General features: G+C 51.3%; 1 protein-coding gene across 1 annotated transcript in view; it reads left to right on the top strand.

Annotated features, from left to right (window-relative positions):
* The window catches only part of LOC119951031 (asialoglycoprotein receptor 1-like), a 125,214-nt gene that overhangs the window by 37,392 nt on the left and 72,345 nt on the right, over positions 1-15,477 (top strand). Inside the window, exon 5 of the mRNA XM_038774065.1 lies at positions 2,986-3,072. Within this exon, the coding sequence (XP_038629993.1) occupies positions 2,986-3,072 (87 nt within the window). The remainder of the gene's footprint in view (positions 1-2,985; positions 3,073-15,477) is intronic.

Raw genomic sequence — 15,477 nt, 5'->3', positions numbered from 1 at the left:
TGTCCGGCAGCACCAGGTAGCGGGGGAGCCTTAGCAGATGGCTCCACTCCCGGCCCTGTCCCATGGAATAACCCAGAGGCTATCAGCCACCCCGAGGGAGGAGGGGTTGATGGGACCCATGCCGGTGACTCCCGCCAGTGTGCCAGAACACCGCAGCACCTCGGACTCCCTCCCACCTGTTCGTGGTGCATCTGTGGGCATCGGGTGGAACAGGGTGGCACTACGCCACCCGGGAAGCCCGAAAAGCAGCCGGGCCCATCCAGGGCCAGTCGTTTCAGAAGACGCCCGCTAACAGGGACCCAGGTCACAGTGAGGAAACACAACAGGCTGCCCCCACTCCTGCTGTACCGTCTGGGGAACCACCCAGATGTAGTGTTAGGGCCCAAAGGGGCAGAAAGTTAGACAGTAGTTAAGTTGGCACGGGTACAGTGCACAGTTCAGTTATAATATTTGTTCATATCAAACACCTGTTACCACTGTTACAATCTGTCTCATTGCATGTCTGTTACAGCTTAGTTATGTATCTGTTGCACTTTAGCTACATGAGTGTTACACCTTATTTATGCCTCTGTTGCACTTCAGTTATGTGTCTGTGACACCTTAGTTACGTGCCGATGACAACTTATTTATTTCTCTGTCACACCTTATTAATATGCCTGTAACACCTTAGCTATGTGTCTGTTACACCTTATTTGCATGCCTGTTATACCTTAGTTATGTCTCTGTTACACATTAGTTATGTGCCTGTTCCACCTTAGTGAAGTGCTTATTACACCTTATTTATGTCTCCGGTGCATCTTAGTTATGTGCCTGTTATACCTCATTAATGTGTCTGTTACACCTTAGTTATGTCTCAGTTGCACATTAGTTATGTGACTGTCACACCTTAGTTACGTGTCTGGTGCATCTTAGTTATGTGTCTGTCACACCTTAGTTACATGTTACATCTTAGTTATGTGTTTGTTATACCTTAGTTGTGTCTCTATTGCAACTGAGGTATGTATCTGTTGCACCTTACTTACATAGGAAAGGATTGCCTAGTTGCGGTTCCCCATGACACATGTGTCAACCCCACCAACACGAATCCTGCACCGCCCTCCACATTAAACCCCCCCCCCCCCCCCCCCCCCCCCCCCCCTCCGCAACCCGCAACCATACACCCAACCCCACTGCCCCCTGGCCTCCGGTCCAAACATGCGTTTTGTCTTGTGTCTCACGGTACCTGCTGGTGGTGGGGGTGGGTCCATATGGCGTCCTCCACTCCCCAACCAGTGTTACAGCCAGAGCCCCCCCAGTGAGCCGAGCACTGACAGGAAGAGCAGCTCGGGCACCAGCCCTCCGCCCGAGACTCAGGACACCCCGCAGCTCGGCTTGGAGGATGACACAGATTTCTCATCACAGCTGTCTCCAACACCCTCCACCATCCCAGAGACACTCGCCTCGGTTGGGTACTTCAGTGAAGAGGCTCCTGGGACATTATCTGGTGCTCACCACACAGCTGCTCCGGTACAGCAGGTGGAGGTAGGAACACCCGAGGGGGCGTACGTTTGGAGGGCAGTCCGATCCCAGGAACTAGTTGCCGCCCAGATGGGTTTCAGGATTCTGGAACAGACAGTCCCAGAAACCGTGGAAATGCAGTTGCAGAGCCAGGGACTACATGAGGGATTCTCGGCGAGCATCCAGTTCCTGCAGGGGCAGTTGGAGGAGTCCAACCACTTTCTGGAGCAGGAGGTGGTGCTGACAATGCTGTGCCACCCAGGCCAACACCGCCCGGGTGTCATCCGCAGTGGAGGGCAGTTTCGACCATGGATCAGCATGCCCAAGCCCTGGGGCATCCTGCGCAGGCGCTGGCCCAAGTCAGAGTTGCTGTCTCACAGGCGACTATGTGCCAGAGCCACCCGGACATTGCAGCGGCTCTGCTAAGCGTGGCCCAGTCACAGCAGGTTGACATAATGCAGACACAGAGGTAGGTGGCCAGTCCCAGAGGGAGATGGCGCAGTCACTGGCTGATGTGACACAAACCCGAAGTTGATGGCACAGTCACATTAATAATGAGTTATACCTCATTAATGTGTCTGTTACACATTAGTTAAGTCTCAGTTGCACGTTAGTTATGTGACTGTCACACCTTAGTTACGTGTCTGGTACATCTTAGTTATGTGTCTGCCACACCTTAGTTACATGTCTGTTACATCTTAGTTATGTATCTGTTACAACTTAGTTATCTGTTTGTTCCACCTTAGTTGTGTCTCTATTGCAACTGAGGTATTTATCTGTTGCACCTTATTTACATGTCTGTTGCACCTCAGTTGTGTCTTTGTTCCACTTTAGTTACATGTTTGTTACAACTTAGTAATATACCTGTTGCAGCTTAGTTATGTATCAGTTACTCCTTATTTCCTTTCCATCTCAGTTGCGGGTCTGTTAAACAATGGTTACAAAGTGAATTTCTTCTTTCTCACACACCTCAGCAGTATCCCTCTTTCCTATCAGTGACATCTCAGTCATGTGGAAGTTACAACATCCTAGTTACATGCGAGTCCTACCTCCTGTTGGAATTCTGTAGCGCGTCCATTGTACCTTAATTCTGTGCGTGTTAAGTCTTAATTATGTTTAACGTACACCACATCACACATATGTTGAATTCTAACTGTGTGTCCATTGGACCTCAGTCACATGACCCACATATCATCGTTATGTCAGTTAGCCCTCAATTTCCATGTGTTCTTGTCACATGTTAGGCTTGGCATAAGTTTGAGTTAAGTCTTTACTATTTCGCAGTTACGTGCCAACTCTACGTTGCTGGTAGATGAAGGGTTTGCGATTCACCTGATTATGTTCTTGTTACGTTTTGTTGTGTGTCATGGGGATATGTGTGTTGTTGTGTCGTTGTCCTCTGTGTTGCAGCTACGTCACACGTACTGACCAGAGATCCTCAACGTTCCTCACACCTTCTCACTCACTCTCTCTCTCTGTCTCTCACAGCTGAACCGGAGACAACTTACGCTCAAGTAAGCTTCAAGCCGCAGAACCCCCAACTGAACCAAGGCCCGGAGGTGAACCCGGACAAAGGTCAGTCATCCTTCGAGCTTGGGGGCAGAGGTCACAGTGGTGCTCAACAGTCCCGGGGAGGAATGTGGTGAAGGGAGAAAGGATTCATTGCTGCACCTGTATCGTGAATAATTCACAGAAATCAACCCCAAACCAGGTTGTGTCAAATCACATTGATGCCTTCAATATCTCTGTCACCTCCTCCAGCCCCTACACCCCTATCTCTGTAACCTCCTCCAGACCACTATATCTTCCGTATCTCTGTAACGTCCTCCAGACCACTCCATCCCTCCCTATCTATGTAACCTCCTCCAGACCACTCCATTTCTCCCTATCTTTGTAACCTCCTCCAGATCACTACACTCCTGCCTATCTGTGTAACTCCTCCAGACCACTCCATCCCTCCCTATCTATGTGACCTCCTCCAGTTCCTCTAGTTCTGTCTCTGTAACCTGTTGCATACCACTACATCCCTCCCTATCTCTTCTTCACCGTGACATCCTTCCCTTTCTCTGTATCCTCCTCCAGCCACTACAGCCCTTGCTCTGTAACCTCCTCCATACCACTACATCCCTCCCTATCTCTGTAACCTCCTGTAGACCACAACATCCCTCCCTTTCTCTGTAACATTCTCCAGTCCTACAGCCCTTTCTCTGTAATCTCCTCCATACCACTACATCCCTCCCTATCTCTGCAACCTCTTTCAGCCCCAACAATCCTCCCTATTTCTGTAACCTCCTCAAGCCCCTACACCCCTCACTACCTCTGTTACCTCCTCCAGCCCCTACAACATTCCCCACAATATTCCCTATCGATGTAACCCCCACCACTCCAGACAATACATCCTACTCTGTAACCTCCTCCAGCCGCTACAATCCTCACTATCTCTGCAGCCTCCTCCATTTCCCTACACCCCTCCCTATCTCTGTAACCTCCTCCAGGCCCTGCAACCCTCCTTAACTCTGGAACCACCTCTGAACCCTGAACAACCTATCCAATCTGTGTAAACTCTCCCAGCGTCTAGATCTATTCCGATCTCTGTAGCCTCCTCCAGCCTGTACAACCCTAACCCTGTAACCTCCTCCAGCCGTAACCTACTCCAGATCCAACACCCCTCTCTGTCTCTGTCCATGCCCCTCATCATTTTGTAGACTTGTTGACTTTTGTAGGATGTAGACATTCCCTCTCTCTGAACCAACTCCAGCCCCTCCACCCCTCCTTATGTCTGTTAACTCTTCCAGCCCATGACTCTCCCTATCTCTATCACCTATGCCAGCCCCTAAACATTCCCTATATGTGTAATCACCTCCAACTCCTTCAACTCTCCATATCTCTATTACCTCCTCCAGCACCGACAACACTCCCCATCTCTGTAACCACCTCTATCCCCAACAACCTCCCTACCCCTGTAACCTCCACTTGCCCCGAGAACCCTCCATATCTTTGTAAACCTCTCTAGCCCCACGAACCCTCCATATCTTTGTAATCTCCTCCAGCCCCAACAACAAAGAACATGGAAAAATACAGCGCAGGAACAGGCTCTTCGGCCCTCCAAGCCTTGGCTGACCATGCTGCCCGCCTAACCTAAAATCTTCTATACTTCCGGGGTCCGTATCCCACTATCCCAATCCTATTCATGGATTTGTCAACTTGCCCTTTAAACGTCACTATCGTACCTGCTGCTACCGCATCATCTTGCAGCAAGTTCCAGGCACCCACTGCACTCTGTGTAAAAAAACTTCCATCGCACATCTCCTCTAAACTTTGCCCCTGGCACCTTCAACCTATGTCCCCCTAGAAATTGACTCATGCACCCTGGGAAAACGCCTCTGGCTATCTACTCTGTCCATGCCCCTCATCATTTTTTAGATTTGTTGATTTTTGTAGGATGTAGATATTCCCTCTCTCTGAACCACCTCCAGTCCCAACACCCCTCCCTATCTCTAACTTCCTCCAGCCTCTACAACATTCCCAATCTCAACACCAGGTTAAAGTCCAACAGGTTTGTTTCGAATCACTAGCTTTCAGAGAACTGCTCCTTCCTCAGTGAATGAAGTGGTGGGTTCCAGAAACATATATTTCGACAGAGTCAAAGATGCAATACGATACTTTGAATGCAAGTCTTTCCAGGAAATTAAGTCCACAGGTCCAGACGGAGCAACTGGAGAGAGGAATAATCACAGGTTAAAGAGGTGTCAATTGTCTCAAGCCAGGACAGTTGGTGGGATTTCGCAAGCCCATGCCAGGTGGTGGGGGATGAATGTAATGCGACATGAATCCAAGGTCCTGGTTGAGGCCGTACTCATGCGTGTGAAACTTGGCTATAAGTTTCTGCTTGGCGATTCTGTGTTGTCGTGCGTCCTGAAGGCCGCCTTGGAGAATGCTTACCCGAAGGTCAGAGGCTGAATGCCCTTGACTGCTGAAGTGTTCCCCAACTGGAAGGGAACATTCCTGCCTGGCGATTACCGCGCGATGTCCGTTCATCCATTGTCGCAGCGTCTGCATGGTCTTGCCAATGGACCACGCTTCGGGACATCCTTTCTCAAGATGATGGAAGCCATCTTGGATGGCCCACGAGCAAAGGTAAACCCCGGGGTGCAGGGGCACATCCATGAGTTATATATGGTTGACCCACAGGAGGAATGAGGGGGACAGAACGCGCTCCCCTGCCGTCAGAATAGTCACCTGGAACGTGAGGGGACCCAACAGATTGGTGAAACTCTCCATAGTCTTCGCCCATATAAAGAGCCTGAGGGTCAACATAGTCATTCTACAGGAGACACGCATAATAGAGAAGGACTGACTGAGGGTGAGGAAAAGCTGGATGGGTCAGACGTATCAGGTGTGCTTCAACACAAGCGCAAGGGCGGTGGCCATACTGTTTAACAAAAGGACAACCTTCACAGCGACGAACACAGGGACGGTCCAGGGTGACGATACGTAATGGTTAGTGGGACCCTGGTAGGGGTCCAGTGGTACTTGTAAATATAAATGCCCCTAACTGGGACATTGCCGAGTCTAGTAAAAAGACTATGGCAGGGATCCCCGACCAAGGCTCCCACCAACTCATCAGGGAGCGACTTCAACTGAGTGCAGCACCCAAAAACAGACAAATCTAGCCCGAGAACAAGAGACACAACAAGGGAGGGAGGGTGCCAGAGGGGGGAGGGTGGACTCATGAAGGTTCAACCTGAGGGAGCAGGAATTCTCCTTCATCTCCCCCTTCCACAAATCCTATTCCCACATAAACTTCTTCGTAGTGGGTATGTCGGTGCTTCCAAGGGTGGTAGAGGGCGAATATTCGGCAATAATAATCCAGGGCCACGCTCCACACGACATGCATGTAAGGTTGGAGACGGGCCGGGTCCAGCACCCCCCATGGAGGCTGGACATCGCCCTCCTCACCGACAAGGCGTTCTGTGATGTCACAAGGCAGCAATGGGACCGTAACCTGCGACCAGAACAGGGAGGTCTGTCCCTCCACATTCTGGGAGGCACTAAAGGTGGTGATCAGGGGGGAAATAATAGCGCACAGGGCTCTTAGAGTGAGGAAGGAAAAGCCGGCTAGGCAGCGGCTGGTGACTGGATATTGGAAGTGGATTGACGGTATTCCATGGCCCTGACCGTGGAGCTGGTGGTGGAGCGGAAAACACTACAAATGGAATCTAACCTGCTCTCCACTGGGAATGCAGTGAACCAATTCCACCAGACACAGGAGGGCTTTTATGAGCACCGGGACAAGGCTAGCCAGCCTACTGGCTCACCAGTGAGGAAGCAGGTTGCCTCCAGAGAGGTAGCACAGGTAAGGGACAGGAATGGCAGGGTGATCACGGCTCCAGATGAGATCAACAGAGGCGTCACAACTTTTACCAGGGATGGTACACCTCTGAGCTCCAGTGAGGGACTCAAAGATGAAACAGTTCCTTGACGGGCTGGACATACCAGTTGTGGAGATGGAAAAGGGACAGTGACTGGAAGCCCCGTTAGGACTGATGGAGATCGCGGAATATTAACTCCATGCAATCGGGAAAGCACTGGGATCGGAGATGTTCCAGTGGATTTCTATAAGAAGTTTGTGGGAGATGTTCAATGAATTGCTGTCGAGAGGGGTCCTGCTGCCCACGCCGGCACAGGCCTCGATCTCACTGATCCCTAAATAAGACAAAGACCCGACTGAATGTGGGTCACAGAGACCCATTTCACTCCTGAACATTGATGCCAAAGACTGGAGAGCCACTTGCCAGAAGTAACCGCGGAAGGTCAGACCAGGTTTGTCAAGGGCAGACAGCTAATGTTGAATATCAGACGCCTGCTGAGCGGATTTATGACCCCACCTGGGGAGGGACACAGAATTGATTTTCTCCCCAGACGCTTTGCTCGAGTAGAATGATGATACCTCATGGAGGTACTGGAACGGTTTGGGTTTGAGCCAGTGGTTACCTCATGGTGAAACTACTGCACAGCGCTCCAATGGCCAGTGTACGGACAAAAACACCTCCTGCTCTGAATATTTTCGGCTGCACAGAGGCATGAGGCACGGATACACATTGTCCCTGCTGCTGTTTGCTCTGGCGATTGAGCCATGGGCCATCTCTCTTAGGTCAGCAAAGGGGTGGACGGGCATTCAGAGAGGAGACAGGGGGTACAGAGTTTCACTCTGTGCGGATGACCTGCTCCTCTACATCTCAAACTCCCCAGCCAGCATGTGCAAGATAACGGAACTCCTCAGGGAATTTGGAGCTTCTTGGATACAAATTCATGTTGAGCAAGAGGAAAATCTTCCCAGTGAATCCCCGAAGAGGAGGAGCCGAGCTGGCAATGCTGCCGTTCAAACTGGGTCAAACCAAGGTCAGGTAGTGACTGGGCACGGCTCCATAAGTGCAACCTGTCCAGCCTGGTGGAGGAGGATCGAGAGATGTGACTCGCCCCACTCACCCTGGCAGGAAGAGTGCAGACAATAAAAATGAACGCGCTACCAAGGTTCCTCTTCCTGTTCAGATCACTCCCGACCTTCATCCCCAAATCCTTCTTCACCGGGGTGGATAAACTGATCATGGCCTTAGTCTGGCTGAAAGAACCCTTGGATCAGAAAAACTGTCCAACAAAGAGGGCGGCGCAATGGGGACATGGCTCTGCCGTACTTCCTACTCTACAACTGGGCAGCGAATGCAGAGACGGTGCGGGTATAGTTGGGAGAAACGGAGGTGGAATGTGTGCAGATGGCGGAGGTCTCCTGTCCTGGGATGTCCCTCCAGGCATTTCCCACTGTCCCACTCCCATTCTCCCAGCTAAGTACTCGAGGAGTTCGGTGGTACTAGCCACACTGAGGACTAGGAACCAGTTCACACAACAATTCAAACTCAGTGACCTGTCTGTTGTGGTCCCATCGGGTGAGACCATAGATTCATCCTGTCAAAAATAGACATGACCTACAAAGGTGGAGAGAGAAGGAAGTGGGGCTGACAGTAAGGGACCTGTACATAGAGGGTAAAATAGCAACTCTGGGAGAACAAATGGAGAAGCTACAGCTCCCAAAAGGGAACAAACTCGAAAAACTCCAGCTGTGGGGCTTCCTACGTAAGGAGAGCACAACATTGCCCCAGATACCGAAACACAACCTACTGGACATTCTATTAGTTCAGGATAAACTAGGGGAAGGTAAATGTGCTGACATATATGGACGACTGGTCGAATAGGTAAGAGTTCCACCAGATGAAACACAAGAACGGTGGGAGGAAGAATTAGGCATAGAGATAAGGGGAGGGCTCTGGAATCAATCCCTGCATAGGGTGAACTCCTCCTCCTCATGCACAGGGCTGAGCCTAATGCAGCTAAAGGTGACGCACAGGGCACACCGGACCAGGATATGCACGAGTGGGTTCTTCCTGGAGGTGGATAAGCGCGAGCGATGTCAGGGGAGTCCGGCCAATCACACCCACATGTTCTGGACCAGCCCCAACTCATCGGGTTCTAGACCACCTATTTTGAGGTCACGTTCAAGGGGGGATGTGGATGGAACCAAGCCCTTTAGCAGCGGTCTTGGGAATGTTGGAGCATCCAGAATTCTTTATGGGAGAGGGGCCGGTGTCCAGCCCTTCGCCTCCCTGATTGCTCGCTGGAGACTCCTGCTCAGATGGAGGTGGGCAGCACCACCCAAGGCCACAGACTGGCTGTCCCACCTAGCAGAGTTCCTAAAACTGGAGAAACTAAAATTTGCCACCCAGGGGTCAGAGGAACGGTTCCACCACACGTGGCAGCAATTCACCAGCCTCTTCGCAGATCTGAATGTGACTAACAACTGTGGGAGGGGGGGGGGGGGTATAGGTGGAGAAGATAGAGAGAAGGGGAAGGTGGGTGGAGGAGGGGTGGGATAGTCGGAAGGGAGTTAAAGGCGTCGGGGGTTGAGGGATGGGGATGATGGATTGGGGAGTGGGAGCGAGGAGAAGGGAGCAGCAACATCACAGCGAGGAGAAAGGGAAATCTTCGCAATACACTGGGGAGTGCGGATGCCCTCACGCGGCAGAACTGCCATAGCAAGGGCGAAGTCGCCGTGATAGATCTCGGGCAGGATTTTCCATTTCTGAGACTAACGGCTGGATTCTCCGATTTTGAGGCTGCGCCCGAAGCATGTGTCCTGTCGTACGATGAAAAGGTCGGCGCCACCCCCACACCGATCCTCCACCTGGTGGGGGGCTAGCAGCCATGCCACGTAAACCCCAATGTTCCCAACAGAAACGGCCAGAGAATTGCCGGGTCCGTGGCTTCGCATGCGCACGACGACGACCGGCAGCGGTCACGCCATACAACATGGCGGCAGCTGCACGCGGACTCGGCCTGCCAGATAGTGCCCCCCTGTAACCTCCATCGCCACCCCAGACCACCCCCAACCAGTCCCCCTAGACCCCACCGAAGCCCCCCGGACAGCGGAACGGCTCCCCCTCCTGCCTGTGGCTGCGCTGGACACAGTCCTCATCCGACCCACAGGTTGACGAAACCTCAGATCACAAGTGATCCATGCCGTCGGGAAGTCGGCCCATCGGGGGTGGAGCATCAGGCGAGAGCCGACAGGGCCAACAGCATGCAGCGTACTCACCAATGATGCCGTTTTGGAGAATGCGGAGCATCCGAAAACAAGCGCCGCCCCCGATTTCAGCATCAAAGGGATTCTCCGCCCGATCGCTGACTGCGATTTCGCCGTCGGCAAGCGGAGAATCCCACCCTAAGTGTTGACACCAATGCAGAATTTGTGGACTTTCATGACAGCAAAACCGGCACTGCACCTGGACCGATTCTGCTACCGCTATGGGGCTAGCAACGGCGCCACGTGGAACACAATCTATTCTGATGAGAAATGGTGCGACATTCGCCGGATTTGCGATTGTCACTCAGGAGGCTGACAAGCTGCAGTCACTTATACACACTTCACTCCCCACACTCATTATCCCAGCCAACAAGATGGCAGCGAGAAGAGCGGCATAAGGTTTGCGGACGTAGAGCTTAAGGCCCTCTTGGACGCTGTGGAGGAGAGGAGTGTCGCGTTCTTTGCGATTTTGTTATCAGGATGGATATCGTGGTGTTCACAAAGACCATAGAAATTTTTTTTATCGTGGTGATGGCCACAGCGTTTGCACATCATCACACTGGTGATGTCATTTTCAAAATGGCCACTATCAATGGCGTGCTGCATCCTGAACTTGGCCACAGAGTTAATGCGACGGCTACGTTTCCCGAGTTCCCACCTTTTTCTTCAGCCCTGAATTCTGCATATTCGTTTGTGGCTCGTTCACTGGCCTTGCAAAGATTTATGGCTTCTTCTTCTTTTTTTTTTAAAATAATTTTTATTGAAAGAATTTTTTACATGAAGATATTTACCCCAACTAACTATAGAATATTACAAAATATTCCCTCTTAACAAATATCCCCCCCGCCCGAACTCGCGCGCGCGTTGTCCCTCCCCCCCTCCCCCCTCCCCCAAGAACAAACAAAGCAACAATCAATATCGAACATGAACTGCGAGCAAATTTGCCCGCATTTCAACCATAAATAACCCACCACAACCGTTGTTGCCACCCCCCCCTCCCCCCCCCTCTCCTCCCCCCCCGGGTTGCTGCTGCTGCGACCTCTGTACCCTATCTCTGAGCCAAAAAGTCGAGGAAAGGCTGCCACCGCCTGAAGAACCCTTGTACCGACCCTCTCAGGGCGAATTTGACCCTTTCCAACTGAATAAAGCTTGCCATGTCATTAATCCAAGTTTCCACGCTTGGAGGCCTCGCGTCCTTCCACTGTATTAGTATCCTTCTTCGAGCAACTAGGGACGCAAAGGACAGTACTCCGGCCTCTCTCGCCTCCTGTACCCCCGGCTCCACCCCAACCCCAAAGATCGCAAGTCCCCATCCTGGTTTGACCCTGGATCCCACCACCCTCGACACCGTCCTTGCCACCCCCTTCCAGAACTCCTCCAGTGCCGGACATGCCCAAAACATATGGACATGGTTCGCTGGACTTCCCGAACACCTGACACATCTGTCCTCACCCCCAAAGAACCGACTCATCCTTGTCCCCGTCATATGGGCTCTATGTAGCACCTTAAATTGAATGAGGCTAAGCCTCGCACACGAGGAGGAAGAATTAACCCTCTCCAGGGCATCAGCCCATGTCCCATCCTCTATCTGTTCTCCCAGCTCCCCCTCCCACTTGGCTTTCAGCTCCTCTACTGATGCCTCCTCCGCCTCCTGCATTACTTTGTAGATGTCCGATATCCTCCCCCCTCCGACCCAGACCCCCAAGAGCACCCTATCACTCGCCCCCCTACTGGGGAGCAAGGGAAACCCTTCCACCTGGCGTCTAGCAAATGTCTTCACCTGCAAATGTCTAAACATGTTTCCCGGGGGGAGCCCGAATTTCTCCTCCAGCTCTCTCAGGCTCGCAAAACTCCCATCTACAAACAGATCCTTCAGCTGCCTGATGCCCACCCTGTGCCAGCTCTGAAATCCCCCGTCCATGTTCCCCGGGATGAATCTATGGTTCCCTCTTAACGGTGCCTCCATCAGACCTCCCACTTCCCCCCTGTGTCGCCTCCACTGCCCCCAGATCTTGAGGGTGGCCGCCACCACCGGGCTCGTGGTGTACCTCGTGGGAGGGAGCGGCCATGGCGCCGTTACTAGGGCCTCCAGGCTTATGTTGCCACAGGACACCCTCTCCATTCGTTTCCAAGCTGCCCCCTCCCCTTCCATCATCCACTTGCGCACCATCGATACATTTGCCGCCCAGTAATACCCCGAAAGATTGGGTAATGCCAGCCCTCCACTATCCCTACTCCGCTCCAAGAAGACCCTCCTCACCCTTGGGGTGCCGTGCGTCCACACGTAGCTCATGATGCTACTCGTCACCTTTTTGAAGAAGGCCCTAGGGAGGAAGATGGGCAAGCACTGAAATAAAAACAAAAACCTCGGGAGGACCGTCATTTTAACGGACTGCACTCTGCCCACCAGCGACAGCGGCACCATGTCCCACCTTTTAAATTCCTCCTCCATCTGTTCCACCAGCCTGGAGAAGTTCAGCTTGTGGAGAGTCCCCCAGTTCCTTGCCACCTGCACCCCTAAATATCTAAAACTCTTTCCTGCTCTCTTAAACGGGAGTCTCCCGATTCCCTCTTCCTGGTCCCCTGGGTGTATCACAAATACCTCACTCTTGCCCAAGTTTAGCTTGTACCCCGAAAAGTCCCCAAATTCTGCTAGCAGTTCCATCACCTCCGGCATTCCCCCTTCTGGGTCTGCCACGTATAGAAGCAGGTCGTCCGCGTATAGCGATACCCGGTGCTCCTCCCCACCCCTTGTCAGCCCTCTCCACCCCCCTGAGCCCCTCAGTGCCATCGCCAACGGTTCAATTGCCAGTGCGAAGAGCAGGGGGGACAAGGGGCACCCCTGTCTGGTCCCCCGGTGGAGCCCAAAATACTCCGATCTCCTACCATTCGTCACTACACTTGCCGTCGGGGCCAAATAGAGCAGCTTCACCCATTTAATAAATCCCTCCCCAAATCCAAACCGTTCCAGCGTCTCCCACAGGTACTTCCACTCCACCCTATCAAATGCTTTCTCCGCGTCCAATGCCACCACTATCTCCGCCTCACCCTCCACTGCCGGCATCATGATGACGTTTAGCAGTCTCCGCACATTCGTATTAAGCTGCCGCCCTTTCACAAAACCCGTCTGGTCCTCGTGTATCACCCCTGGCACACAATCCTCTATCCTGGTCGCCAGGATCTTTGCCAGCAACTTGGCGTCCACATTCAGGAGCGAGATAGGCCTATATGACCCACACTGCACGGGGTCCTTTTCCCGCTTCAAGATCAGAGAGATCAGTGCCTGCGACATTGTCGGGGGCAGAGCCCCCCCCTCCCATGCCTCGTTGAAGGCTCGTACCAGCACAGGGCCCACCAAATCCGCATATTTTTTGTAAAATTCCACCGGGAACCCGTCTGGCCCCGGCGCCTTCCCCGTCTGCATATGCCCAATCCCCTTGACTAGCTCCTCTAACCCTATCGGCGCCCCCAGCCCCTCTACCAGCTCCTCTTGGACCTTGGGGAACCTCAATTTGTTCAAGAAGCCCTCCATCCCCCCTCCCCTCGTCGGCTGCTCTGACCGATACAGCTCCTTATAGAAGTCTCTGAAGACCCCATTTACTTCTGGCCCCTTCTGCACTACGTTCCCACCCCTCTCCCTCACTCCCCCAATTTCTCTAGCCGCATCCCGCTTGCGGAGCTGATGCGCCAACATCCTACTCGCCTTCTCCCCATATTCATAAATCGCGCCCTGCGCCCTTCTCCACTGTGTCTCTGCCTTTCTGGTGGTCAACAGGTCGAACTTAGCCTGCAAACTGCGCCGTTCCCCCAACAGCCCCTCCTCTGGTGCCTCCGCATATCTCCTATCCACGTCCAAAAGCTCCCCCACCAGCCTCTCCCTCTCCTGATTTATGGCTTCTTCTAACGGCAAAATTGGTCTTCTTGGTAATCTTTCTCGCAATTATTCTTCATATATACCAAACACTATTTGATCCCGCAACATCGAATCCGCAACGGAGGAAAAATGACAGGACTGTGCTCTCAGGCTTAAATCAGTTCTAAACAAATCAATCGATTCTCCCTTTTAGCTGTAGCCGTTTTCTGTACATGTAACGCTCGTACGTTTCATTCACCCGGTCTTTGCAATGAACATCAAATTTGTCCATGACCCATGCAAATTATTTCTTATCCTCACTGTCTTGGGAATTCAAAGGAATTAAATAATTAAAATGCCTGTGGTCTAGCCAAATTGAGGAGGAGCACAATTTTTCAATGATCAGTAGCTGGTTCTAATGCGGAGGCAGATTAAAAAACTTAAAATTGCTGATGGAAATTTTTCCACTTTAGACTTAGTTTATCGGTTGTCCTGACGTTTTCTGGATTTTATAGACCTTCCATTTTACGGTCAGTACCTTGGTGTTGTCTCCGAGATCAATGTCGCGGCGTGATTGTTCTTCTTAGAAGCTAAACTCACTTTCTAAACTCACTGCTTACTTATAGGAACAGACCCCTGGCACCATGTGGTGTTTTTTGTGATTCTGTTATCAGGATGAATGTCATTGTGTTCACAAGTTAATTAACAAAGCTATCTTTTATTTACACTATGTATTAAAGCTCGACCATTTACTCCTATAGTAAACAATAATCTAGTAATCTACACTCTGCTAACACTAGTCTCTACACTCCATCTGTAACTGCACTCTGCACTTCTAGACCTCTCCCAGAAGCCTGTGAGCCAGTGCTTCAGCATCACGCTCTATCTAGTGGCTACTTATGAAATGACATTAACCCTTTGTATTCTAGCAATTTCACATAATGTCACATCCCTCTTTCTAACATTTCTTTACATACGTTGTTGAGAATGCGTTCATACAGTTCATGCATAATATTATATTACATATCACAATCACAATTACGGGTTGTAGCCCTTAGTATTTTACAAGTTTAATTGATTAGATGGTTTTCTTGTCCTTTTTGACCTTCTCGATACACTTGCAGTGTCATTGGAATTGTCTCTTGTCTGTTCCTTATGTCTATTAGATGACAAAGCTGTCGGAAACTGCAGCGAATTCTTTACTTTGAACACTGCGCGTCGATTTTTAAGAAACATCAGTCCAGCCGCAGTTTGTACCACATACGATCGTGGTGCAATCTCATTTAACATCTTTGCAATGTCTGGCCATCCACCATCTGGATTTTGTATCCTGACCACATCCCCTTCTCGGGGTGGTGGCAATTGTTTTGCATGCCTGTCATAGTATGCTTTTTGTTTGAATTGCTGTCGCTTTATTTTTTCATGTATTAACTGCTCATCCATGTTTGGAATTGTTATGGCAGGCAATGTCGTACGAATCTTCCTTCCCATG

This window comes from Scyliorhinus canicula, chromosome 16 (genome assembly GCF_902713615.1).
Source record: "Scyliorhinus canicula chromosome 16, sScyCan1.1, whole genome shotgun sequence".
Lineage (NCBI taxonomy): Eukaryota > Metazoa > Chordata > Chondrichthyes > Carcharhiniformes > Scyliorhinidae > Scyliorhinus > Scyliorhinus canicula.
The sequence above is the reverse complement of the archived record's forward strand: the minus strand, read 5'-3'. Positions and strand labels throughout refer to the sequence as shown.